At 36.7% G+C, this 27,480-nt stretch overlaps 1 protein-coding gene across 1 annotated transcript in view; it reads right to left on the bottom strand.

The window, feature by feature from the left end:
• The window catches only part of LOC146137814 (midasin-like), a 93,391-nt gene that overhangs the window by 28,109 nt on the left and 37,802 nt on the right, over window positions 1-27,480 (bottom strand). Inside the window, exons 43-81 of the mRNA XM_083394445.1 lie at window positions 27,238-27,354; window positions 26,669-26,862; window positions 26,358-26,448; window positions 25,828-25,969; window positions 25,658-25,753; window positions 24,930-25,083; window positions 23,874-24,070; window positions 23,295-23,371; window positions 22,801-22,940; window positions 22,015-22,202; window positions 21,394-21,491; window positions 21,018-21,081; window positions 20,804-20,924; window positions 20,490-20,606; window positions 20,212-20,307; window positions 18,750-20,139; window positions 18,277-18,435; window positions 17,333-17,539; window positions 14,710-14,802; window positions 14,259-14,390; window positions 13,611-13,791; window positions 13,237-13,273; window positions 13,023-13,157; window positions 12,678-12,786; window positions 11,878-12,064; window positions 11,123-11,287; window positions 10,404-10,639; window positions 9,533-9,731; window positions 8,599-8,733; window positions 7,930-8,104; window positions 7,183-7,297; window positions 6,099-6,357; window positions 5,364-5,525; window positions 4,562-4,755; window positions 3,939-4,095; window positions 2,870-2,998; window positions 2,418-2,612; window positions 1,490-1,708; window positions 621-739 (exon numbers count right to left, since the gene is read on the bottom strand). Coding sequence (XP_083250571.1) covers window positions 621-739; window positions 1,490-1,708; window positions 2,418-2,612; window positions 2,870-2,998; window positions 3,939-4,095; window positions 4,562-4,755; window positions 5,364-5,525; window positions 6,099-6,357; window positions 7,183-7,297; window positions 7,930-8,104; window positions 8,599-8,733; window positions 9,533-9,731; window positions 10,404-10,639; window positions 11,123-11,287; window positions 11,878-12,064; window positions 12,678-12,786; window positions 13,023-13,157; window positions 13,237-13,273; window positions 13,611-13,791; window positions 14,259-14,390; window positions 14,710-14,802; window positions 17,333-17,539; window positions 18,277-18,435; window positions 18,750-20,139; window positions 20,212-20,307; window positions 20,490-20,606; window positions 20,804-20,924; window positions 21,018-21,081; window positions 21,394-21,491; window positions 22,015-22,202; window positions 22,801-22,940; window positions 23,295-23,371; window positions 23,874-24,070; window positions 24,930-25,083; window positions 25,658-25,753; window positions 25,828-25,969; window positions 26,358-26,448; window positions 26,669-26,862; window positions 27,238-27,354 — 6,981 coding nt within the window. The remainder of the gene's footprint in view (window positions 1-620; window positions 740-1,489; window positions 1,709-2,417; window positions 2,613-2,869; window positions 2,999-3,938; window positions 4,096-4,561; window positions 4,756-5,363; window positions 5,526-6,098; window positions 6,358-7,182; window positions 7,298-7,929; window positions 8,105-8,598; window positions 8,734-9,532; window positions 9,732-10,403; window positions 10,640-11,122; window positions 11,288-11,877; window positions 12,065-12,677; window positions 12,787-13,022; window positions 13,158-13,236; window positions 13,274-13,610; window positions 13,792-14,258; window positions 14,391-14,709; window positions 14,803-17,332; window positions 17,540-18,276; window positions 18,436-18,749; window positions 20,140-20,211; window positions 20,308-20,489; window positions 20,607-20,803; window positions 20,925-21,017; window positions 21,082-21,393; window positions 21,492-22,014; window positions 22,203-22,800; window positions 22,941-23,294; window positions 23,372-23,873; window positions 24,071-24,929; window positions 25,084-25,657; window positions 25,754-25,827; window positions 25,970-26,357; window positions 26,449-26,668; window positions 26,863-27,237; window positions 27,355-27,480) is intronic.

The following is a 27,480-nucleotide window of genomic DNA, read 5'->3' as shown; positions in this document are numbered from 1 at the left end:
GATAGTGTATTACGACAATCTTGACCAGCGTAGGCATTTCTCGAGACCCTATTTAATTAAAACGAGTTTTAGCAAGCTTACATTTTGACACAAAAAGTTGCGATGTATAGTACAGTGATTCCCAACTATTTATGGTTTCTGGCACCCCCAGAAAACATAAATAGATTGCGGAACCCTGTACCAGAATTATCGTTCAAGTATTTTTGTGTAACTGTAATAGTGTAATGTCTCTTCAACGATTCTGGACCAAAACAATCAACCGTACACATAGAGGAAAATGTCACACATAAAGTTGAATTAAAGAAATATGAGTTCCAAATATCTCTCTGCACCCTTGGGGGTTAAAAACGGCATCCAAAAGGGAACCACTGGTCTAGTGGATACTTTGAGGGATTTTATTATTATAACGAATGTGAAACCTATAAATGTGCTGTTGCTGTGAGGCATTGTTTACCTTGCAAAAGTGCCAAAAAGTGCCAACGTTTTGACCACTTATTCTTCTTCAGGGCAATATATATATTGCCCCAATAGGTGGTCGAAACGTTGGGCAATAAAATTTTGCCGAAAGAACAATTTTACAAGTGAAACCTATAGGTAAAAATAAACAACGTCGGACTTACCAGTTCCACGGTGGGAAGAGAGGTCTTCATATCTTGTACAGCAATCAGCGTGCTGTGAACCAGGTTGTTGGCCGCGCGCAGAAGTGACTCCGCATCAGCATTGCATTTCCCATTAAAATCTATGTAAGGCACGAGGCGTATTAAAACTTTCAAAGCAGCGCTTTATAGAAATATAAAGTTACACCAGATATTAAAATATTTTTGTGTGTATAGACCAGCGGTTCCCAAACTTTTCTAAATATTTTGCCAGGTGGACCCCTTGCAATTATTTTGATATTTCGCGTTCCTATAAAAAATCAAGGGTCAGTTAATTCATGTTTGTTAATTTGTTAATTGTAGTACACTGGTGCACTGGTGCAGTCACGATTCTTTCTAATGTAACAACTTTCTAACTAATGCGAACAATTCGCTTATAGCAGGTAGTACAACATCATAAAACACGCTATATGGTCGAATAATAAAGCATAGCTATAAAGACAATAATGATGACAGATATAAAGAGATAATGTTTAAAACATAGCCTATAATGTTAAAAAACGTTCGCTAAGGCCTAATGTTGAAAAACTGACTAATTTGTTTGCGGACCCTCTAAATCTTGGCAGCCGCTGCTATAGACTGTTATTCCTTTGTTTTAATAAATTTAATGCAAACACAAAAATATTTAAAAAACACTTGAACAACATTTAATAGTAAAACTATGTTAAAATATTACAAAAAGAATGTCTCCACAGTTTCACTATTTTAGATAACCAATACGAATAGCTATGAATAAATAGATGTAAAAGCATAACATTATATCTGTATTAAACTTAACTAAAATACCAAACATATCAAATGCATTGTATAGTCAGGTCCATATGACAACTTACCTGCGTGTTTTGACCGGGTAGAGAACTCAGAAATTTGCTGACAAGTCTCAACAATGTCAATCATAAGTGGGGAGTGCGTAAAGTTTGACTGGTCGTCATCCAATCCCGATTCGTTTGCAAAAAAGTGACCAAACTTCGACTTCATTTCTGCGGAAGATGACTCGAGTTCGTCCATTATATTTTGGAACATCTTTAAAGTTGTGCCAGTCAAAAAACAACCTGCGGGAAAAAAGGTGGTACGTTAGAAATTTTTTATTTAATTATTACCACATGTTGTTGTTTTATTAGATTGGGCGAAAATTTATTTTAGGGACATAAATGTCTTTGCCGCTATTCTTTGTTTGCTTTGGTATGTTTCAGACCGATTTTGTCCGGAGCTTTATAGAAAAAGTAGACCTCGTAGAATTTTCAAATTTTTAGATATGACGTAAGCGGTATGTAGGTGCGATTCAGAGGTTTAGGACTCTACCCCCTATGGGTCTTTAATTAGGGCACAAAACATCTAAAATAGTTTGACGTCATCGTTTTAGTTGTTTATAGCCATCAAAGTTGTTTGTAGCTTCTAATCTATTCGATGTGGGTGTTTCAGTGAAACTTTATTGTTTACCAGATGACAACGGAAAGTCCAGATTATTTAAGCCCATATAGGAACAAGCTATTAAAAATCATTCCTATGGGAGGTTACATTCGTTATTCAAGTTATCCTAATTAATAATTATTTAATTAACCTTGGTTAAGGAAACTCTTTCGCAAAGCGCGGTTTTACATATGAAGTTATATATTAAAATACATTTGTTATGTTTAGAAAAATACAATAGAAAAGCAAAACATATAAGTTTTAGCCTCGAACGGTACATTGTTACGCTACTTTTAACAGCAAAAAGTTCCACCTGTTCAGCTGACTCCCCTACTAAAAATCCAACCTTACCTTCTCTCAAATCTTCTTGAGTTTCGAAGCCACCTGAAATTTGTTTCAATTCAAAATTCAATGTGCTATGAATTTGGAAGGCTCTCGTCAGATTGGATTCGTTGAATTCCATGGCCTTCTTCCAGTTGGTATCGCCGTGACACCAAGATAAGTAAGAGGACGAATTCACACTCGAAAAGCTTTCTCCATCGGAGACTGCAAAACATCCAATCGAATTTCTCGAAGTAGTAAAGCAAAATTAGCTTTGAGATTTTTTAGCATTTTACTAATTTCCCAATTTTTTAGTATCTAGCCAATTTCACAAATAAATCTACAATTACCGTAAAATAGTAGATATATTAGGACTATTAGGAGAAATTAAAATAAGACCATAAATTTGTAAGATTCCTATTTTTTCTTGGGTGATATTGTTATAAATCCAAACTTCTATTTTCGGTTGTAAAAAAAATTACCTGGTTTTGTTTCGGGGCAACTTTGTAGGACAACCTTAAACCTTTCAAGGGAGGTGACCCAACTAGATGATACCGAGACGCACTGTCGCATATAATTGAGGACAGCCTGCTGTTTTGGAATGTAGCAATCTGAAAAATTGGAAGTAACAAGTAACGTCGAATATTACACGTTCAGTCAACTCACACCAAATAGAACTTCACGAAAAAAAAAAGAAAAAAAGATATATTTTAGCATAACTTTACAGCAAAGTTCACGCAGGTAAGACCACAACTAAAAAAGTGTAATCATCAGCAATAAACATGGTGGCATTGATTGAAATGTTCTACACAGTGTGCCTTCTTTTTCATTTGATATAAACTCAATTTACTGGCTAATATGCTACGAAAAAATTGGCCTTAGAAGACCTGGGCAAACTTTGGCCCGCCAAGCAATTTAATATGGCCCGCGGCTCATTTTCAACAAAACAGTTTTAGACAAAACTAAGCCTTAACATTTGTCTTCTTGATTTCAAAATATTTTATTAAATATAGACTCTTTTAAAGCATCCTTACCGGCTTGTCAAAACAAGGCTATTTGGAGATTCATTGAAAAGGAATCACTCTTTGTATTATGTGTACTTCAGATCGCATTTTTAATCTAGCCCGCCAAAACATTTTCTGCGCATTTTTTAAAGTACGGCTGTGTGCTCTATTTCTCGAATTTTACCAAAATTGCTACTTTGTCCAACGGCATTTTTAGTCTCTTGGTCGAAACAAATAATTTTAATTAAAACTCGTGGTCAGACGACTTACAGTCTGAGAAGCATATGCTATGCTAAAAAGGAAAAAATTGGTACACACATATTTACCATTCAAATTCTAATTAGAATAATTCGCGATTTAAACGAAATTGATTGTGTTTTTCAAGAATTCGGTAATTCTTATTATAATTTAATTTAGAAAATCTAAAATACTCTAATTTTAAATTTAATCTAATTTTTAAAAGCTAAAACAAATCTAGTTGTCCAAGCCTGGATACACTTTTTGCTTCAATCGAGACAAAACGTAAATGTGTCAAATTGTGGTTTACCAGTGGCTTGCGTCAGGTTGCTCGACGACCTTGAAAAGTTCTCAAGCAGTCGTTCCATTTCGGAAAGGTCAAGCATCGCGTCACGTTGTTTGGTCGCAAGCATGAAAAGGTGGTTGGTGAAACCATTCATGCGTTCCAGATTCGAACTACCGACTTCCTGCAAAGTTCACGAATGGAATAGATGAATTTTTAAGTGGTTGGGCATTTTGGATTTTTAAGTGGTTAAACCGTACACGGTCAATATACGAATGCATTAATTTAGGGTTTGAACAACATTTGTTAGGCTGTTCTGTACGTTTTTTTTTCTAAAATCGCCTTTAAAATGGTTAGTTGGTAAGTAGTTGCTATACTTACATTCACACTAAACAACTACGAAACTAATTAGCACAAATTAATGAATCCTGGCCAATGAAACCTATAAGAGACAAAACGCGAAAATCAGGCGACGTGTTTTATAATTAAAAAAAATATATATTACCGCTTGTCTTACGTACAAAAGATTACAACAGTTTAAGACACTTAAACGGGATTACGACTTGGTGTTAATCGGCAAATTCGTTTACAAAGTACTTCACGACTTTCAAGGATTGATTGAAACCGATGTGTCATAAATTCGAATTAACCTTGTTGGGGGAATGAAGCGACGCCTGTAAGGCAGACCATCTTGCCAAGAGTCTGTAGAAATAGTCGTCTACAAAATCAATCGTTTTGACAGCATCGTTGCCGTCTACGCTTCGACCAATGGGTGACGCCGTAAGCATTAATTGAGCAGCGGAAACGCTCTTTTTCCAAACCACACCTTTTCTGTACGACAACCCTGCAAACGAGAAAACGTTTGGCAAATGATCAAAATCAAGATAGCAATATCCTGTGAATAATCAAAGAAAGTGCATGTTTTTGATTTTTTATAACATCAAATTATGCTAATGCTAGAAAATGTATATCGGAGTTAGTTAAGTAATCCTAATCCTGACATGTTTCTTTGATTTTTTAGAAGTGGGTTAAAGTAAACTATATTCGTGAGTTTGTTTTTTTTACAAGAAAATAAAGAAAGTAAGTGTAAAGTAAAGGATAAAGGTGAAGTGGCTTATTCTTCCCATTGAACAAAAATTAGGTCGGGAATGCCTGAAGTGTCAGTAATGATCAGGCCCAGTCCAGGTAGACGGTGTCGCCACTTGGAGGTAGGGCCAGAGTAAAACTGCGTATCGGCAGAAGGTCAACATTTTCGCTTTTTTGGTTATGGTGTAGATAATAGGTAAAGTGTAAGTATTAAAGGTAATAATTTTAATATTTTACTGCCCCCCCCCCAAAAAAAAAAACGGTGTTACCCAGTAAAAAATGTCAGGACACAAATCCCACAGTGATCACAGTTAAAGACCCTCATCAGGTAAGTACACTCGAAACGTTTTTTAGCCTTGTACTTACCAGTCAGACGAAGCAGCTTGAATAGATCGGACAGCGATTTACGCTTCCTCGCCTGAATGTGCTTGGCTTCCGACAAACGCTTTTGTCTCTGCTCCTCGTCACCGGATGGCGCTGTGGCGGGCTCGAGTTTTCTCAGAGCAACGAAGTTTTCGATGACGTCACCTAAAAGAAACATACTGGCGATGGTATAGTTGCTCGGGGATCTGCCTTAACACTCGGCACAACAAACTAAAATTGGTTAAAAATTACATGAGTGTATATGCTGAGCGCTTTTATAATACGTTTTTTTACAGATTTCAAATGCCAATCGTCCCTGTAACCACGATCGCTATATTACAAGGATATTTACATTAATAACTGCATTACCCGATTTTTGCCAAAAAAGTTTTAAAAATGGGTCCAGATTCATTTCCAGTCAAGCTACGAGCGAATAAAGTTCGAATAAAAAGCTTTTTATGGCTTAACCCCAACATTTTGGGCTCCTGCGCAAGTGGTAAAAATTTAACGGATCACTGGACTACTTTAACCAATATTTTAACAGAACCGACGTTACTCTACCTAGTATTAACATGCATTTTTCAAAAAAGAATTTTTTTTCTTTAAATAGTTTAAGTCACAAAAACCTAGCCTTATTTTTACGAAAGGTTAAAACAGTTAGTCTCTTAAGGACACGGCCAAAATTGGTCTTTTCAAAGTGTGTTGCAAGTCGCCCAAAAATACCAGCGCCCAAAGTACCTGTTGTTTCTTCAACTTCGAGAAGACAGGGAGGGTACCACGCGGAGGAAGCCTTGCGCCAGGAGAAAGCGTGTTTGGACAGCTTCTTCGCAACGGTTCCCAGTCGAGGCAGCAGCGAAGTTGGAGGTTCGGAAGAATCGTCGCTTTGTCCCCAGATTTCGCTCAAAACGTCGCACGCGTTGATCGTGGCCTGCGTAACGTCGCTCTTGGCAACCGTCACGCCTTGCATTCGCTGGGAAATCTTTACGCCGATTGGCTCCTTGATTTAGAACACGTCTGGGTTGAGGTAAGTGAAATAGAACTCCAACTGCCCTCGTACTTACTTTTAGAACGCTGGCGGATATTTAGAAAAGCGCGACCGCATTAACGTGTTAGGTTTATTATAAAATTGTTATGAAATTAACGACTCGTAACTTTGTGTTTTGCGTAGGCGGGAAGTACATCAACCAAAAGAAAAATTACTGAAATAATTTTTAAGTTTTAACCATTTTAAGTTTATTTTTAGGATCACTTTGCCTCCTCGCTTTATGGCAACCATGTGAGAAATTCTACAAAAACAAATTTTACTATAATTTAACCTCTAGTAGAGTGGTCGGCAAACTGTGGGCCGCGACCCAATTGTTGGCCACAGAGCCATTTTTAGTGGGCCGCGAGTTACTTTTGAGTATAGCTTAGTGTTATAATGTAGTTGTGGGCCGAGTGATAACTGCACATTTATTTTACTTTATTTTAAAAGTTTGTGTGGCATAGAATTTTTAAATTGGCTCAGCTTGGAAAGGCCCATGTGCCAAATGTGGTCCTGAGAGCTTGTGGAACTATATTTTTTCAACTGTATGTCATTGAAAAACTTTTCGCGCTTCGCGAGTATATTGTTCGTTTTATAGTATGTTTTACATTATGATATGACACTGTTTTGGCCATCGAGGCGCCGTGGAATATTTCACTTCAAAATTAAATATCCTGAATCCCCAACTCTTCCGTAGTGGTTTTACGCAGTGGGCCTTCAATAGCACTGAAAAGAGTACTTTGGGCCGCGACAAGTTTGACTATAGCATTTCAATTCCACAAACTACAAAACACTAACATTTGAATTGCTGAAAGTGGAGCTTTGTGGCGAAGATTTTAATACATTCAGATGAACCGGCTCCAACAATGCTGATTTAAACTTCTTCGCAAACTTGAACAGAGTCCGGTGAGTCCTATGAAGAATATTTAGTCAGTCTATAGCAAATTCAGGCTTAAGAACAAATAAAATGACCAGCTTATTTTAAGCTGAAACACTTTAGGAAGTAAGGAATCTCCCGCAGACAATAAAAAGTAAAAAAAAAAGAAAAAAAGTTTGTATAAGATGATCTTAACACTGTTTATAAAAACAGGTATAAAACATAAAATCATTTCTTAAATTTTTTTTTATATTTTAAGAAATAATTTTATGTTTTATACTTTGTTTCATAAAAGTGTTAAGATCATCAGCTTATTTTAAATCAGTGTTTCTATATCTTTTTAGCGGCGACTCAAACACCAAGCGTAAGTATTACAGCAAAGCTAATGACCTTCAATTGAGTCAACATAAGCCATGACGTATTTCTCGCACAATTATTTAAATTTTGGAGAATCTTACTCCGAACTAATCTCAACAAATATAACCATATAATTCTAAACCTACTGCAGTCGGAGACACAACCAAATCAAATCAAATCAAACCGCGGCCATTTTTCGTCACGACTCACAGGTTTAGAAACACTGTTTAAAATAAACAAACGATCACCTTTTTTAAAACACAAAAAATACCAAAAATACTTAAGTAATATTATGTAAATTCAGTGCCTACTTGGCGATTGATTCTTTTACGGCATAGAAATTAATGTCGTTCCACTTGGCGATTTTTACAAAGTTCTTGAGTTCCTTCTCGATTGGCTTCCGTAAAGCAGCAATTCGCTCTTCGCAGCTGATTTGGAATTGGCGGTAGTAGCGGTGCATGTTTCGCAGCGCTTTAGACAAGTTTGCTGAAAAAGATTTATAGGATTTAAAAATGAAACATGCACACACACATGTGTGTTAAAAACTGTGATCTAACCCTTTTGAAGCTGCTTTTTGACTTTTTTTTCGATTACGGCTTACGTATCATTAGTACACCGAAAGCCACCGCAGACTCATCGAACTAGCCTGCAGTGTCAACTAGCCTGCAGTGAGAACGAAACAACTAGACTGCAGTGAGGTTCGAACTCACGACCCCGTCATACCGGGACCGTCACTCTACCAATCGAGCTCACACAGGGTCAGAGAGGAGCGAGTCGAGTAACAACCAAGACTATTGTGTAAGACACTCCCCAGTATAAATCTAACCACGGTATTTGAAATTTACAAGTTTGGCATCTATTAATAATCCTACACATTATAGCAAAAAAAAGGTTGGACGTGATGTCTCTTTTAGAAATACACAACTGCGGTTTAACCCAATGTTCATCATTTAGGAAGTTTCAATTCACTTTTCACTAACCTTTCTCCATACTTTGCAGCTGCATGTGCTGTTGGAAAGTAGAAAGAAGATTAACGCGGCCCACAAACTCGACGATCGTTGAAGACTCGACAAATTGTTGGAGCGATTTCACAACTTCCAGTATATCGGTGGAACCTTTAAAAACGTAAAAGTATAAAAGAATAAACTTGTTTTTGTGTTGTTAGAAACGGTATAGAAACGTAGAATCGGCTATAATATCATGGAGGGGTTAATTCTAGGAGACAACAGTTATATAACTGGTTACCACAGGTAAGAACAACTTAAGACGCATTATTTGTCAGATCACAGCCGATACCCGATGCCAAGTGATAGACTCCTTTTTTAATCGGGTGGTATTGTTGCCAATCAAATACCAAATTATTGTATGGGGCACAGGGCAATGTTTTGCCATTTACTGTAGAACTTTGTTGTACATTGATAGCTCAATTTCTTCGAGAAAATATTAAAAATCGAAGATAAATGTCCTTTCCGAAACAAAAGCAAGTTTCGACCTAAAACGGTACAAATTATTATAATTACACGTTTATAGTCAATAAAGAAATTCTAAAAACGTTCACACATGCTGCATACTTCTGTATGGGCTTCGATATTACAATTGCATTGACAAATTGGTCATTTTTTTCCTATTTGATCGTGTTAATGACGTGATTTGGCATCGGATCAAATCGCGGCCTTTTTGCCCAAATATTGGGATTTGAAATAAAATGCGAGTATTGAGCATAGTTAGAAAAGTTAAATATTTTAGCTAAGCTATTTTCGAACTTTTGAGCATAATGATTGGAGGTTATAGTAAGACGTAGTATAAATATCAAAGCCCATACAGAAGTAGGTATCACCGATGGTAAAAGAGTTATTCGAAACGTTCAAAATTCTACCTACTTCTGTATGGTATTCTTACTACCTATTTTCGAACCTTTTTCAGCATTGTCGCGCACAAGTTGAAAGATGTGGAACCACCATTTACTGGTGTCGCCGGCTGCGGCAACAGTGGCTTCGTCCAGCAGGTGATTCCACGACTTGAGTTCGAGTTTCCTCCAGCGCAGAATGACGTGCGTCACGTTTTCCAGATGAATGCAGATCGACAGTTCGGTGCTGGCGTTTCTCTCCCATTCCTGGATTTAAAAAAGAAATGATAACCCACGACCCCCACGTATTATTCACCTCGTATGACAAAAAAATAAATATGCAACTTAACTATTAAGGATAGTTATATAAAGAGATGCTTCACCAATTCAAAAATGACTATAAATATCTGTTAAGTATTCGCTCCTAATTGAAATTCGTGTAAAACTATTTTATAATGTTAATGATTTATTTGATGTGGCAATTAGTGTTCTATATATGTTGGTGTTTGGGATTTTATTTGGACATCTAGCCGAATAGGAAATAAAATCACAGTAAACGAACGCCGTATCTACAATCATTTTTTCAAGTATTGTTAAAGTCTCTTCGCCTGGTGTACTGTGATATTTTCAAGATAATGTTTTTAGGCGTGAAATCCTGTACACGCACAATCAGATAGCACTTCGCCAGTTTGTACTTCGTAATCAGCTAGTATTAAGCTAAGGACAACATTGAAATACTTAGAGAAAGTGAAATGGTATTGTCGGAATAAAATTGTATTTTTTTTTTACTTCTCCAAAACTAACTTTATTTTTTCAAAAGATTTAAACATTTTGAAAATAACGACGAACAAATTCAGAAAGTGCTCAGAAAGTAAAGTGACTATAGTTACTGGCAGATTCTGTTTCTACTACAAACTCAAATTGGAGTGCGATGTTCACCTGCGACTTTTCGAGCAGCAGTTCCAGGCCGTGGACAAACTTCATGAGCGGATTGTGGACAGAAAACGATAGGATCCTCGAAATGATAACGACAATTTGAAGTAGCACAGGGTGGTCCGGATAGAGCGGAAGGAGTTTGCCCTCTACCTCGACCTTGAACGAGTTTAGAACCGGGAGACACTGGCTCGATTCAAAGGGGTAAGCGTCCTTGTAGAGGTTCAGCTTCTTTGCAGCATCTGAAATTATTCAAAATAATCCCTACAGTATTTAGGTTAAATGTATAACACATAATTAAAATCTTAACTTAGTGGAAGCTACTGTACCAGTCATTTGTGAACAAAAACCTATACTTGTTGACAAATGCGAAACCGCATAATAAACAACTAATCTATCGAAACTTAAAAACAAAAGATTCTTTAAAATAACAGTAAAAAATACGGCAGGACGGGCGGCGAGAGTAAAAAATGTTAGATGCCACAGACCTCTTTGGATCCAATGTTTAATTTATTCAAAATACAGTTTATCTAATGATCTACTTATTGTTCACATTATATACATGTAGATTGTACCTGTAGATATATCATTAAGTATAAAACAACAAAAATTGAGGCTCCAATACGGACGAAAAATGATTAAATCATTGGGCTCATTTTCAAAATTCCGAACACAAAATGGTTGGAAAAGATAGTTTTTAGTTTTTTATTTGTTGAAGTACGAACCAGGTTGACAAGTGAGTGAATCTTTGATCTTGGCAAGTCGCACGACGTGAGACTTCAACATCAGGTAATCAATCTCGCCGCCCAAAACGCAGCCGAAAGTGCTGGAGCTGAGTTTTGCGCAGAGCTGGTGGGCGTATAACATTGACTCTTGAACGTCAGATGGATCTACAAAGTTAGAGCTATTATTGCTAATCTCAATTAGGGAACTTACGAAATTTTGCAGCTTCTTGAAGACTGAAAAAAAAAAATGAAACAGTATGCAACGGTTGATATATCATTGAACCTGAATAAAATTTTATCATTGTAAGACAAACTTGACTATGCATAATACACTTGCATACAAGGAATAGTTGCAATGGTGTTAATGAATGGTGTTAATGAAGGATTAAGCATTTTACGTAATACGCAAACCAGTAATAAGATACGAGGTGACCAGACTAATTTAACTATAACACTAGTCGTCGTTGTTGCAATTTGGCAACATAAAAGAGGTATCGTTATTCTACTGTTAATCGAATTACAAAGTTTTGAATGAAGTTAGTTTAAGTTTAGTTCTGCTTTTATCTCAAGAACAATTACGTGATACACAATAAAATGGATTTAAATCAAAATATAGCTTTTGCGCCTTTCTAAAAGTAGATTCTCTGAAATGAGACTATATGTTCAAAGTTTAGGTGTTTAAATAAAAGCTGAATTATTCGACTGTTTTTGAGATATTTAATAGCATAATTTTAAATTCCAACAAAACTTCGTACCTGCAGATTTGTCTTTGGTGTCTTTGCCGCGGTCATGTAGACTAACAAATCGAGAGTGCACCACTACAGCAAGATAAAATAGCTGGTTCAACGAATAATCATACGGTGATTTTTCTTTGGCCACTGAGTCGGTTTTGCTTTGATCCGAATCCAAAGAAGGTTCGGGTTCTCTGAATTCTCCCAAATCCTGGAAAACAAAGTTCAGGATGAAAAAGACGCGTCAACGTTTAGTAGTGATCTGGAAAGAACAAGTTCTCATCGACTCTATGCTCTTTGACCCTCGTTAACATAGAGTCGATGAGAAATCAGAGGTTTGTAGGCATCTTCTGCAACATTCCGATCATAAAGTTGATTTTGGCAAACCCGAAGTTCTCGGATGGGCTTCAGACGTTTTTAGATTGCGGCTACTCGAGTCGCTATCTATACAAGACTGCAGCCCCGAACTAAACGTCGACACCTTATCAACACCGCTGTACCTGTTTTACACCCTAAAAGGTGCTAAATAATGCCCCGACTTAAGAAGGTGCTAAATAATGCCCCGACTTTCGAAACTCAGACTGGTAACAATTGCGTCCCATCTCTTATAAGTGATGCTTGAATTGCTTCTCAGTCACATTAACTGAAGATGATACAAGCTCGTATCGAAACGTCTTAATCAAGATGCTGTCGATTTACTCGACCTTTTTGGCTTTGCAATTTATTATCAAGCTACATTACAGATCCGTGCATAGTGTACTCAACTATAAGTTATGTTATTTAACGTAGAATTTACATAAATGTTTTCTAACTAGTCAATAAACCTCTTCAAAGTCGGGAAACATTTCCTTCAACTCAATTTCTTCGTCGAGGTCGTTAATATCGTCGTGGACTTGCGCTTTATATTTGAACATCGAAGCTTCTTTCTCTCTCCTATACAAAAATAGAAGCCTTTACTTCCATGCACTTCCAAATCGCTTACTTATTTTCAGAGGTCTTTGAAAGAAAGGTTGTTATATCGATCTCATACTTTCGACAAAAATTATTTTCATGTAATATATTAACACGTATAGGTTGACTTTAAGTAATTAGATTGCCCTACCATACTTATACTTAACAATAAGTCCTGATCGAGTCACAGACTTTGATAATAATCGAAGTACACTTACTTCCTTTCTTGATGTTCTTGGCGATCCATCCACAGTTGATTGACTGTATTCAAGACTGCCAACAGACTTTTCCACAAGTGGCAATTTCCGTTTAAAAACTGAGAATTTATGTCCAGCAGGACCTTAGTTAGAACTCTGCAACAAATCGAGATTTTGTAAAAATAAGTGAGTTAGATAAAGACAAGTGGACAAGCAAATTTAAGTTATCAGTTACCTTGGTACTAAATCTTCAAAGTTTGAGAGGTTGACATCTACAAATGAAATAGAACATTTATTACGTGTCAAAACACAGTGCGTAATTCTGACACAGCCAAGTTGTGTTGGAGTTCGAGCATAACAAAAATGTTATTTTAAAATGTGCCTTGTTTATTTTCACATACAACACACTTTACAGCGAAAACTAAGTTTTTTTGTCAAAATCGACAAAATCGGAGGAAGTTTAATCTTTTTATGTAATCCTTTTAATTTAAGTCGGTAGAAACACATTTCAAAGCTTATACAAATTTCTTGACTAGTTAAAACATTTATGTAAATTCTATAATAATTTATTCTGTTTAATCCACTTCGTAATAGTAACAGATTTATAACCTTTTATAACTTTCCCAGCAAGTGACAAATTCTGGGAAAGTTGTAGTACGTCCCACTGTGAGTCCTGGCGTAAAAGTTTAGAGAAAAATTCTTCAAAAATAAATTCTCTGCTGCAGACAAGTGCGTCTTGCGTGTGTCTGATCTTTGAGGCTTGTCTTGTTAGGCTCAGTCCGAATTTTATCTGATAACGATAAAGAAGAAAAGTTTATAATTTTATTACAAACAAACCAAAAGTATGTCTTCCGACCCTAAACATGTATTTCGTCTTTACTATTTATTGTTTTTAAGGGTACGCCATAAATGCAGAAAAATCTGAACGGTACGCAGATGAAAAAAATGAGAACCCGTGTTCGAAAGTATATTGAAAAAAAAAACGCTTTTACACTGTCAAAAATTACTTTCTTGTTTACGTTGCCTAACTTAACACTCAAAATGGTACTCACAAATTGAAAGTACGTAAAATGTAAACTAAACTGCACACTAAATAAATAAGAAAAAAACCTTTTAAAACTAAATGCAAGCGTAAGCTTCAAGAAGTCGTTTTTTCAACATGCATTTTGCTAACTATTGCTAAATTTGAAGTAGTACATTCTTTGCCAGAACTAACATTGGAATGATAAAAAATATAGCAAACTAGGCTCAACAAACCTGCACAATGGCATGTCGAAGGGGCTGCACAAAGTCGGGGTACGCGGCAAAGTTTTTCTCAAGCTGTTTCGAGAAAGAATCCAGTGAGCTTTGCATTGTTTCTTCCATTGATAAACCAAGCACGGGGCGAGCCTAAGCCAAAAACGGAATAAAAGTGCATTATTAATTATATAAATTTGTTTCAAACGACAAAATAGGGTTAGATCAACCTAAAACCATTTGTAACCCATTTTTGCCGCTGAAAAAAACATTTTGAATAAACACTTTTTAATGCTTTGAAAGGAATGCTTTTTGATTTTGTTTGTGCTTTTAACATCATGTTAAATTTTGGTTCCTTGTTGATGATAGCCATGTCATCAATTCAGAAAGATTACTGATAAATTGTTAATAAGTTGGGGGGGGGGGGGGGCTATTAGAAAGCGTCCTAATTTCTTCATTTTAACAAGTTTACCTTATCTTGTAGTTGAGTGATGATTTTCTCCATTGCTTCACAGTTTCCAAACAAGGACAAAAAGTTTTGACAAGCACTTGACAATTCTGGAAACTAAGAAAATATTTTTCTATTATGTTAATGCAAAAATAGAATCACTTTAAATTCGAGCCCACGGCTCCGCCCCTACAAAAACGCAAGTAAAATCATTTGTGTCCTTAGAACAGAGGTTTTCAATCTACGGGTCGCCAAAAATTTGGTCGACGTTTGATTAGGTTGGGTCGCCAAGCGGTTCACATGAACAGGTTTATTGAGATTGGTTCTGGACAAGATTTGACTAAATTTGATAAAACTGTGCAAGAAACACGAACCCGTGGCGCATAATAGTATATATTTATTTAAGATATTTGTGTAATATAGCGTTTACTTGCAAAAAGTGCATGTGAGAGAATTGGGTCGGCAAAGCTATGATATATACCAGGGGTCGGCAACCCCTGGCACGCGTGCCAAAAGTGGCACGCGAGATGATTTTTCCGGGCACGCCAAATGATTTAACGCGCACGTTATATGACCTAAAGATAGTGCAACCATTACACCAATCCCAGATCATTAACTTTATTATTACATCACTGACACTATTGCCAACTAAATGTTTGCAAACATTTCCAGTTCGTGTCACAAATTAGTGTCTTAACTGTTGTATTTAACATTGTTTTTGGTAGGCGTTAAACTTATTGGTAACGACTAACCGTTCGTATTACGTCACAAAGGCCTAAAATTGGCGTGATGTTTACTGCGTTAAAGCTGGGAATTCTACATTAAAAGTAAGCACGTGTGTTTTTGTGCGAATAAGAAACCAAACTAAAATCTAAACTGATAGTTAACACTTCTAGGTATCGGCTGAAAAGCGTCGTATATTCCAAAAATAGCGGGTATATTCCAAAATAGCGGGTATTGTGTTAGTGACAGTTCGTTTTTTTCAGCAGGGTTAGGGTGTTTTTATACAATTTAACTTATGAAATTAGGTTTATTGGCGTCCCCCAAGATGCGTAAATTAAATGTCAGATCATTTGTAAATTAGCAGATCACAGCAGGAATGCGGAGTCGGACTCGGATAAGACTAGGTAAAACTACCGTCCGACGTCTGCGCATGCGCAGTACCAAATTTCGAAACTGGTAAGGCAGAAAACTATAAATTGTTAAGGTGGAATAGCAAATGGTGGTATATTTTCCATTCACCCTATGAGTGGATGTCATTCTTATTTTAGTTACGTAAATCGGTGAAATAGAGCAGGGTCGGCAACCTACGGCCCGCGGGCCGGATCCGGCTCACCGATGTGATTCATTCGGCCCGCCGCCTCTTTGACAAATTTGACCTCTTTGACACGAGTCTATTTCACATAGTTTTTGACTATTATAACTCCGTAATTGGGAAAAATTTTCGAATGCTCATAATACGTCCGGTTTGTTTACGTTTCAATGCTGCTTTTTCAACTAGATCAGCGATTCTTTACCGTTGCGCCGTGGAAGGCTGCCAAGTGCGTAGCGCAAAATGGTAAAAAGTTAAAAAAAATATTGTATATAATAGTTTTTATAATTTTTTTACTTTTTATTTTCGGCAATGTAATAAAAACTTGAAATACCGGTATAGAAAAAAAATCGCGATCGCTTCTCTCGCCAGATGCGCCTTGTCTTCAAATAGTTAATAAACACTGAACTAGATGAACTTCAAATGTTATCGCGTTCCCTAAAAGTAATTTTATTACACTTTTGATTCGCTTTGCCTCAACACTTTACTGCCTCTGTAAATGTAATTAAACACTTTTTGAAGTGCAAACAATATCCGAGGCCGCGGCCTGATTCAGAGTTGTTCTAACATTTTAGTAACACAATTCTTAGTCATCATTTTGTGCGGCCCGCAGGAAACTTTTAGAGTTTGGTTTTAGCCCGCGACTAGAAAAAGGTTGCCGACCCCTGCTGTAGAGTGTAGAGTCTGAGCCGGACTATGGACTCGATGAAATTGCACATTTTGCCGAAGTCGGACTCGGGTTGTTTTTAACCGACTCCGGAGCCCTGGTTGCCAGTGCAAAACCAAATATAAAAAAAGTTTGGCACGCGAGTTGTTGATGTTTTGAAATTATTCATAAACTGGCACACTGCATATGAAAGGTTGCCGACCCCTGATATATACAATAATGCTTAATATTTGTGTCATTGCGATAAAAGGTTTAAGAAACACTGCTTTGAAACCTCACGATAATCTAGGTTTACGCATGCCTTGCCTGCAACAACGATAAAAGCGACTAAGAAGATCGAGCAATAAATGATTTTGACAATCGTATCCTAAATGGTTTTACAGTAACTGGATTATATCGTACATAATTTTATTTTATTCCTAAAATGCACGTAAAATTTGAAACATAAATATTAGTAATTATATTTAGGATTTAACAACACCAGAAACATGATTATATTTGATATGCTTATTTCTTATACCTACATCTGAGTATATTACTTTAATCGTCAAACATTCTTATTCAAACTCAAGCCTTTATGAAATACTGCTCAACGCCGACAATCAGTACAACAGAACTTTGGAAAGACCAAGATCGGAATGAGTAAAACGAATTCAAAGTACACTTACTTTGTTGTGTTCGGGCCGGTATCCGCATTCTTTGGCGAGCTCTTCGTGTTGCGCTGAAATCTCGGCCAGGTGCCGGATCTTACGTAATGCGAGATCGTGGCAATCTTCTTCGCTCCATCCCTCTTCATATTCAGGAAAAAGAGCGCGGCCCGTCATCTTCTTGTGAAAGTTGTTTTGAGCCTTCAGCTCTAGACGACCAAGTTCGTGCTACGAAAAATTAGAGTTGTTTAAAGAAAAGGCAACTACTGCATTTTTCTTAGTTTAACAATATACTTACATATTTTTAACGCATTAGAAGATATTTCACCGTTTTTTGTGCGGTTATAGGTTTAAAAGCGAGAATGTTAAAATTTTAATAATAAATTTGGTCTTTCGGCAAATTTGTTTCTATTAATAAATGGACCGATGTTCGATAACCTATTCAGAAAATCTTCATCAGGGCAATGAACTTGCAACTGGGCAAAATATGTATTATAGCATGTTTAAAAGAATAGAAAAATAACTATGGGATTACTTTATGCTAAGAAACCTCAGTTGAATATACTGCTGCAGCCAGGCATTGTATCAATTATAAAATTGTTCTTCCGGCAAATATTTTTGGATAAATGTTTCGCTAAATGGATAAACGTTTTGATAACCTGAACGAAAAATATAGATAGCAGCCCGAACTATAAAAAATACTTTTCGCCCAGTACCAAGTTCATAGCCCTTATGAAAATTTCCTGTAAAGGTTATCGAAACGTCGGCACATTTATTAATAAAAACATTTGCTGGAAGAACAATTTTCTAGCGGATACAATACCTGCATGCAGCAGTATATTCAATTAACGTTTATTTAGCAATCAGTAGTGCCATTGTTATATTTTTATTATTCTAAACATATCAAAGGTTTATTCGGAAAAAATTAAACTGAGAAATAGAGCGAAATCGCGATTACGACTTACTGCTTCTGTTAAGCTGCTTAACTTGAGACGACGCTGTTCTAGAGGATCTACGCCGTTAATTGGGGAAGCGACATTTAGCAGAAAGAGGCCGTTGTACACGAAAGCTTCTCCGATGCTGTGGTAGGCGAGAACGCTGTCTCTAGGATTCAAGCAATTTTTCTACAAAAAAAAATATTAACAACGTTTTTACAAACACGAACAGATGTCAACACAAAAACGCGTGAAACATACGACATTCGCTGTTGAAACGAGATGTTTAATGCAAGTATTTGAAGCGAAATATTTTTTTAATAATTTTTATATGCACATTTATTTGTCTTAAATGAATTATAAAACAAGGCAATAACTTTGTACATCTCTGTTTATGACCTGATTTGAAGTAAAAAATCAAAATATTGAATAAGTAAAATAAACATTTCAAAACAAAGACTGACCGTTAATATCTACAATGTAAAAACGTTGGATTAAATAACCTGTTTTGAGTTTTCTTCGGACATCGAACTTTTAGTAATAAGCTTGGTTAGATGCTCAATACTCCCCGCCATTTTGTTTAACGAGCTTAAAACAGATTTGCCCCATTTAGACAAACTGATCTGTTCGTTTTCAGGTGTAACTTCTTCCGTAGAAAACACCCCCAATAGGGCACCGATATCAGCATCATGGAACGACAGTTTTTGACGAATGGCACTGGCAGATGCAAACAAACTGCGGCGAAGGGCGACATAATCTTTGCCAAGGACCTTGGCGCTTTCCTCGAATGATGAAAGTTTGGAAAAGGAACCCAGGGCAGAATTAAGAAGCAACTCAAAGCAGTTACCCAGAAAAGAAGTCATGCAGATGTTCCTGTAAGACCTGTCGCAAAGCAGCGAGGAGCCGTCCCACAAGGTCCTCTGAAGTAGTTTGACTTGTTCGATTTTGCTGGAAACTTCTCCGATTGGAATGTCTCGTTTCAGCGGGCTGAAGTCAAACTGTGAATTCAGGTTTATGTCGGACTCCAAGTTTGAAAGAGACTCGTCTCCGATGTGCAGTAAGTCGTGCAGCGATTGCGAAACAACCGGAAGCATAAATAGGCCGCTGCCCTTGGCGGTTTTTCGTTCTAAACTATCGTCGTTTGTGTAGCTGAGCGAAAATCGCTCGCACATCTTTAAAATACAGCTTCTCATCAGCTCTTTATTACCTAGACTGCGAAACAAATCCAACTCGACGGAGTTCCAAATGTCGGCGTTGAACAGCTTGGAAGGACTGCCAATGTCAAAAATACTCTTGCCGAATCCCGAAGAGGACAACACGGCGAGGCAGTGGGTCACAGGCCAGGATGCTTTCTCGTTGTGGTTAATACCGAAAGCCGCGACTTCAACGCTAGTCGGTAGCCCGCAGCCGGAAAGCTTGACGAGCTTGTCTGTAACACTCAACTCTTCAATGGCACACAAATCAAATTCCAGTGTTTGATCGACGTCGTCGTCTAGTTCAGTACTATTGCAACCTACACTATTTTGCACTGTGATAAAGCGGTTTGACAGTGAATCGACACAACGGCGTACATCCGACCAAGTGAGCGGCGTTTTGCGGTCTTCCAAAAACACCTTGGTGCAGTAGTCGGAAAACTCTTGGGCGAAATTTCGCACCGAGCTGTACTGGCTGTAGTGTCTGAGGTCGGCGAAAGGCTTATCGCAAAAGCGACTTTGTATGGCGCCCTCTAAAGCTGAACCGTCCCCGACGCGCAAATGGCTGTCCATTTCATCGAACAGGGCATTTAGAGGGGCGAGTTCTTCGTTGGGGACCACCAGGTCTTGCACGAGCGCCTTAAGGTGCAGGTAACACGCCGTGAAGTCAGGAAGGGAAAATTGACTGGCGAAAAAGTACCTAACAAAGCAAATTTTTACTTTTAATAACAAGGAGAAACCGTAAAGCATATACCAGTAAAGTAGCCCTTACTTCCAGAAAAAGGAAATCTGCAGCAAAAGGCTTTGCACATGATCAACTTCGGCATCACAAGTGTCTCTTGGGTGCATTGAAGAAAGGAACGAATTCCTGAAAATGAATGATGAAGCCTTGTAATGGACATGAAGACATTAAACGGATACATTGGTCTGGTTTCCGCAAAATGTTTTACAATGGAATATAATACATTATTCTACTATATTGTTGAAGGCGGAATCATTCAACTCAAAGCTGGCAAGCTATTTGTATTTTTGTCACTGCCGGTTGCTTACCAGGCATTGTAAAGGGGTTGGAGACAGATTAAAACCGGATGGGGCAAATCACTGACTTGCAAACTGCCTTCGTTGTAGGATTTCGACAGCTGAAAGCACGTAAATTTCCCAGCACTTCTGCAAAGTAATAGGTAAACAAAAAATAAAGTTTAAAGGGTTAACTTCGCCATACACTTATATTGGCTGAACATTCATTGTTAAGCTTTGAACGTCCTTAAGTAAAGAACGTGCGGTAAAATTTGAAATCTTTCACATACATAAAAGTATCCGAAAAATATACTTTTAAGTGTAATAAACGAAAAGTGTAATAGAACCTTTTTCTTCTTGACTTGGCTGATTTTAACGTTTGTTTCGAGGCAATGCAAAGTTCCTCGTCGAATTTAGTAATGAAACACAACACAGATAGACTGATGGCATTAAGCTTGGGAGAAAAATCTATACAAAACAGGGAAATATTTAGGTCGATTATGCATCAGTACTGACATTTGAAAACAGAAAAAAACACATGGAAAATGAAAAAATGCATACCGGAGTTGGGCAGCAAGTGTTGGTTCCAGAGAGGATGCCAAGGAATGGCTAGAATGGTCGGTTCCTTCGAGAAAGTAAAATAGTTTACGAGACGGCAATATGTCGAAAGGTATAGTGTTAATGACTACTAATAATCCAGTCCAGTAACACATAGTTGTACTCAAATTTCTTAATTGCTAGGCTGTTTATTACTTATATCAATGTTGCTATAACAAAGTGTAAACATAGCTTAATAATTTTTGTCAATTAGGGTTATTTTTTAAAACTTGGGAAAATGTATTTGTAATGTGTAAAGTACAATGCAAGATAAAACAAAGCCTACAATACAACTTCTAACAAATATGGTGTAAAATTGCAACACGATTTTTTTACTTACGTCGTTAGGCAACCTTGGTACTTCAGGAAGACATGAAATGCACGTAAAAACTGTGTCAAGCAACCCAGCAAAGAAGCTGTTGTAGTCCGAATCTGAACCTGTAAGTGACCACAACTGTAAAACTACAGAAACCATTGGTGTGTATTAAATGTACGTTTCGGTAAAATTAAGGTAAGCTTGTTTATTTAAAAATATAAACATTTTAATATAGACAGCATACTATTAGTTTTCGTAAGCCAAGACTTAATATTGGACTACTTAAGTTTTACACATTAACGCGTCAAGTAAGTAATTGCAAGTCTTTCTAAACCTAACGAAATCAACTAAAAACAGAAACAAACAAACTATTGTTTGTCCCTTTTCCATGCAAAGGTTATTCTAAGCAAATTCTCCAAGCGAACAGATGAAAGGGATTTTGTCCACTGTAATCATTTTAGTGTAAAAACGTTCATATTTTCAAGCCTAATGTACACCACTTCCATCCAAGTAAAGTTAAATTGCCGGGATCTGTGGTGTTTTCGCTAAAAGTTTAGCACACTTTGAAAACAATGAAAACTATTTTCCATCGTTGGACGTCGCCAAAAACAAATTATAGACAGCCCAAATTTGACTTTGACTTACCCAACGCTCTACTGGAACATTGCTTGAAGATCACTGTTCGAATTTCGCGGTCCAGGCCGGTTGCTGGTTCGCACAAGGCTTTTAAGCAAAAGTAAGTCCACGCCTGCTGTTGGCGCGAAGGTGTGTGGTTGGCCTCTATCGCGACTTGATCGATAAATGACACGAACCCATCGGAAGAAACTGATTTGCTGAAATATGCAACGTGCGGTGATGATTTTGTAGAACATTTGCGGGGCGCAAAACACGCATTTCTTGTAGATTGACATGTTTGTGAGCAAAACAGGCGCGTGCGCGTTAAATTATACGTTTAGTTGTAGGCATGCAATGCCGCAGTTGATCGAATTGGGAAACTTTTACGACTCTATATTTTTTCTGTAAAAGTGACATATTTGCGTAAAAGTTGGTCATTACTCGAATGCCTCTTTGACAACGATTTACCCAATAGTATACAGTTTTACTTTTAAATCGGATTCTGTGAAAACAGAATGTTAGGAAAATCATTCAAGTCAGTTGTTACCACAGTTATTTTACATAGCGGACCTATTTAGCTAAATTAATTCAATGTTTTTTTAAAACGCTGCGCGGAGCTCTGAAAACTTAGACACTGATTTAAGGTAAAGAACAAAAGGTTATATTGCCATAAACAATATATTTTTTACATATCAAAAGCTTACTTTTACAATACTTTTCCATTTCGAATAAGTATGTACCATACCAAATTTAATCGCACTATTTGTTATACGAGCAGAAATTTTCACGTTTAAATCGCACTCGCCCTAAACCAACCTTGGAGATAGTTTTATGTCGTTTAAAAACATCATCTGCCGTTGAACATTGCTAAACACCGGCCTCAGCGCAAAATCTTCAACGCTGGGTAAAATGACATCGGAACATTGCTTTCTTTCAACGTTGAATTTATCCTTGTTCTAAATCCAAAATACAAAGAGTGTAGAGTTCTGTGTAAAATTCTCACAACATGCAATACAAGGTGATTGCAAATATCAATAAAAACATCCTATACGACGTAGTAAGAATATCAAAGCCCATACAGAAGTAGGTAGCATTGTGATCGTTTCGAATAATTATTTATTCATGTTTCAACATTAAAGTGCTACCTATTCTGTATGGGCTTGCGATATTCTTACTACGTCTTACTAAAACATTCAACCATTATGCTCCAAAATCCTACACAGCCATATTTAAAAAAAAATTGGTTGGTGGGTGTACAAACAAGTGAACCAACAGAATATACGGGAAATAAATATACTTTTTTCGCTTACCAATTGGTCTTGCAGGCCTCTCCTACAAGTTGCTAAAAACTTGTCGTTTTCTGCCAAACTTCGATTTGTTGCAGAATCTGAAAAATTAAATAATATATGTCAAGTTTGTAATGACTTAACGACTTGACTTAAGCCACTGTTTTCCAAGTGCTTGACTGTCTTTTGAAGAAATTGCTTGCTATATGTTTGTGTGTTATTTTTTAGCCGAGTTAAAGCTTAAAATCGGACAACTTTACTAATTTGAATAGTTTACCGTTAAAGTTTTATGACAAACTTGACTTAAAATTGACTTTGCTGTTATTATGACTTTGGTTCTGTCAAAAATGATTAGACTTGGACTTTTTTTTTACTTGACTGGTACCTAAATCATTTCAAAATGACTTGTTTACCAAACTGATATCTACAAACTCATCATACAATATTGAAAACAAAGCGCAAAACGTAACGAAGCAATAATTTTTTTCAAATATATCGCAAGCTTTAAATATATTGCAATCAAGTAAATAAAAACACACTGATTTGTTTGTGTTAATACCTTATAGTTATTATACACAGATAAGACAGTGAAAAATATAAAACCTTCGTAATTTTCAGAATACAATTGAACTTCTGTCTGCTCAGCCATATCGACTGTTTTGGCGTTTTTCAAAGCAAGGGCCTCGGTTGCGGAAAGGCAGTCGGTTTCACTTTTGTCAGTTGGAAAGTTGATTTCCAAGCAGCGATTTCGCATTGCCCTTGACAGGTCTCCATGAGCTGGGTCGAGTGCAAAAATCAACCTGGCAATAATAAACCGTTTATTTTAAAGTTCTAGAGTTCACCTCTTAACCTGAAAAACCTAACTGATAATAACCAGGGCTGCAGAGTCGCACTCGGGACTCGACAAAATCAGTTTATTTGGCAGGGATCGAACTCAGGAGTAAGACTACCTAAAACTACCAAAGTCCCGAGTCCGACATGTGCAGTAACAAGTTTAATAACCGAGGATGCCACAAACTGTAAATTGTAAAGGTGGAATAGCATATTCTGATAAATTTTCCAACCGTGTGTTGTGGGTTGATAAAATATACATGACAAACCGTTAGAGATTACTGAATATCCACCTTGTTTAAGCTTGTAAATAAGTGAACAGGTTCTAGTGTCAAAGCCTGACTTGGACTCAACAAAATCACACATTTGGCCAGGACTCGGGACTCGAAAGAGTCGGACTCGGGACTCGAAAGTGTTTTTTTTCCTTTGTGGTCTCGGGCTTTTTTAACGGTCTCCGCAGCCCTGATGATAACTAATCTCTACAAATTATAAAATGAAATAAAAGCAATATAAGCTTAGTATGTTAAACGTGTGTAATATTATCGTATAACAAGTATATGATTTTGATGTCTGATGCGTTTCATTTGTTCAAAAAAGCTTTTTAAACGTGTGAATTTCCTAGTCAACCCCAAGAGACAAGTAAACGTACAAACATTAATTCAACTTAATATAGTAGCTAAATTAAGTTAACAAGAAGCTAAATTAAGTTATCTATATTAACCAGCCAATTAAAGTTAGGTATATTGTAGCTAAATTAAGTTGAAAAAAGAAGCTAAATTAATTTTGGCATAGTAGACATTCTACATTAAGGGTATCCATGCGGTATACCTAAAGTTGACATGAGGTACTATGGTGACAATTTTTCCGTCAATGAGGCCCCGTTCTGTAATGCTGAGCACTCCGTCAGGTTCCAGCAGTGCATTTAGGCGATCGAGGACCGACGGTAGACAGAAGTTTGCATCGTCGACCAACAGCCAATCTCCTTTTAACAAAAGTCCATAAGGTTATTGGCAGTGTTTTAAACAAGTCGATTTGGAAATGACTTCTCATTTCTAAAATAAGTCAAGTCCAAGTCAAGTCATTTGTTAAATTCCAAGTCAAAGTTAAGACTTTTTTAATAAATATCAAGTCAAGTCCCAGTCAAGTCATAATTAGAGCAAATCAATTCCATGTCAAGATTTAAGTCAAGTCAAGTCATTTGTCCTAAACACTTAAGTCAAGTACAGCAATTTTTCACGAAACACTTAATCAAGTCATTACAACACTGCCTATTAGCTATAGATGATAATTATATAATATAACTTGTAAAAAATGAATTGCCAACAGCTTAAGTCTGGTTTGTGAACGAAAAGCTATTGAGCCAAAGTACCTTAAATTTAATTAGGATTATACAAAAATTAAACATAAAACAATACACAAGAAAAGAAAGTTAAAAAATGTCAACCAAAAAAAACGTATATTTGAACAAATACAAACGCACCGCAAACTTATCAAAATCATTTAAACTTTTACATCTTTTTAGTTGGCCTATATGAAATAATAATCTTAGTAGTTACCATTTTGAACCGCCTCAACTAAAATGCTGTCGATCCATTCATATGTCCCGTGGTGTTGTTTTCTCGAAATGACTGTCAGGCAGCGTTCAAGGGCGTCTGTTCAAAAAGCAGCATATTATTATTATACTTAAAACCACCACACGACACAGGGTAAACCTCACAAAAATTACCACTCTTAACTCCAGAAATCTGCTCAACTTCCTTTTGAATTGACAATAACGAATGTTTTAATGTTTCGAATTGTTCATCCTGGGCGTCAGATGACAATTCAGTGTTGAGCTGACTCGCGCATTCGTCCAGATTCTCAACCAACTGAAAGAATATCAACAAAATACGCAGTAGTGTAGAGTTTTACAAAGGTATATTTATATTATTACCGGCATTCGTTGCAACTGGAATTCACATTTTAACCATACACTGTTCTATTCACACATCATTTGATAATACCACCAACCTGACAATAGTTTTATTTTTTGTTTCACGTTTAACATAAAAATTATGTAAAATTAAATTGGTATAGATGAAAAATAGTATGAATATTTGATAAAAGGTTAAAACAAACTTAAAACAACAGGTCATAAAATTAACTGACAGCACAGCAACCCAATATAGCCACTAGTCCCATATTTTACTTAAATAAAAATGCGAAAAAGTACACAGCCACGTTTCAGTGCTAATACATGAAAAGATGAAAGTTTACCCTTATTAGGCTTTGTGCCTCACAAAAATCCAGCTTCTCCGCAGAGGCCACAAATTTCCCAAGGGCACGACGGCAGATGGTTAGCAGCTCCCTACAAAATATATTTTTAAATTGAGGTTTTAAGTGAATATACATTTCCTTCTCGCCTTGAAATTTATAAAGCAGAATGCCCCAGTAAGGCTTTCTACCAACCATAAAAACCATTCACTCAAAATCATTATGCTCAGGCTTAATTTCAGGTATAATGTAAAGTACGCGTAAATGTGACAGCTCTTAAAACCTTAAAGGCAAAAAGTTCGCGAAACGTATACCTCTTTGCTTTCAGCAAGCAGTTGGTGGCGTTTTTGATTTGATCGGCTTGTTCGTAACCACCGAGCAACTCCATGGCATCCATTGCACTGTTGGTGGCCAGCACTTTGAGGCGGTGTCCGGTTAGGGCTGCCATGGTCTTAACCAGGCGACTTTTTCCACTTCCAGCTCCACCAGTTAACATGCAAGGCCAGTTCTTACATAAGTAAGAAATTACGACATAGTTTAAATAAACAAATTTCGATTAAAGTCAATCAAGAGTATCATTATAAACGAAAGCCAAGCAACGCTGATCAAAAACATAAAGTACATTTTATGAATTCATTATTAGACTATATAATTTAATTTAAGCGTAATGAATGTAATAGTCAAAACAACCTTTTTAACTTTGCACCCCATAATGGGGTATCATGTGTTTTTTTTATGTTTGTACTTAATTTTTGTCTTTCTATTGTTATATTTGGCATTTATGCTGCATTTGGCATGTTTCCTGTCTAAGAAAATATTTAACCATTTTTTTGTATGTTTGCAAAAAGATAAAATAATTTAAAAGGTAATCAAGCAAGCCTACCTCATTTAAAGCCACTGCCAATGATTCCGCCTGGTGTAGCATGCTTGGTACAATATTATACTGCACAGAGGTGTTTAGTGCATAGTCAGCAAACCTCTCCATGCGAACATTTCCAATCTAAAACAATCAATGGATAAACACCAGAAATTAGCTTTGTTCATGGAAACACCGTTTTTACTTGGAAAATTCTTAAATTTGTTGAACTGGGCCAATATTGACTATACCCACAAAAAAAACAATTTC

Source organism: Ascidiella aspersa, chromosome 7 (assembly GCF_963924565.1).
Source record: "Ascidiella aspersa chromosome 7, kaAscAspe10.2, whole genome shotgun sequence".
Taxonomy (NCBI): domain Eukaryota; kingdom Metazoa; phylum Chordata; class Ascidiacea; order Phlebobranchia; family Ascidiidae; genus Ascidiella; species Ascidiella aspersa.
Note: the sequence above shows the minus strand (reverse complement) of the source record. Positions and strands in the feature narration are given on the sequence as shown.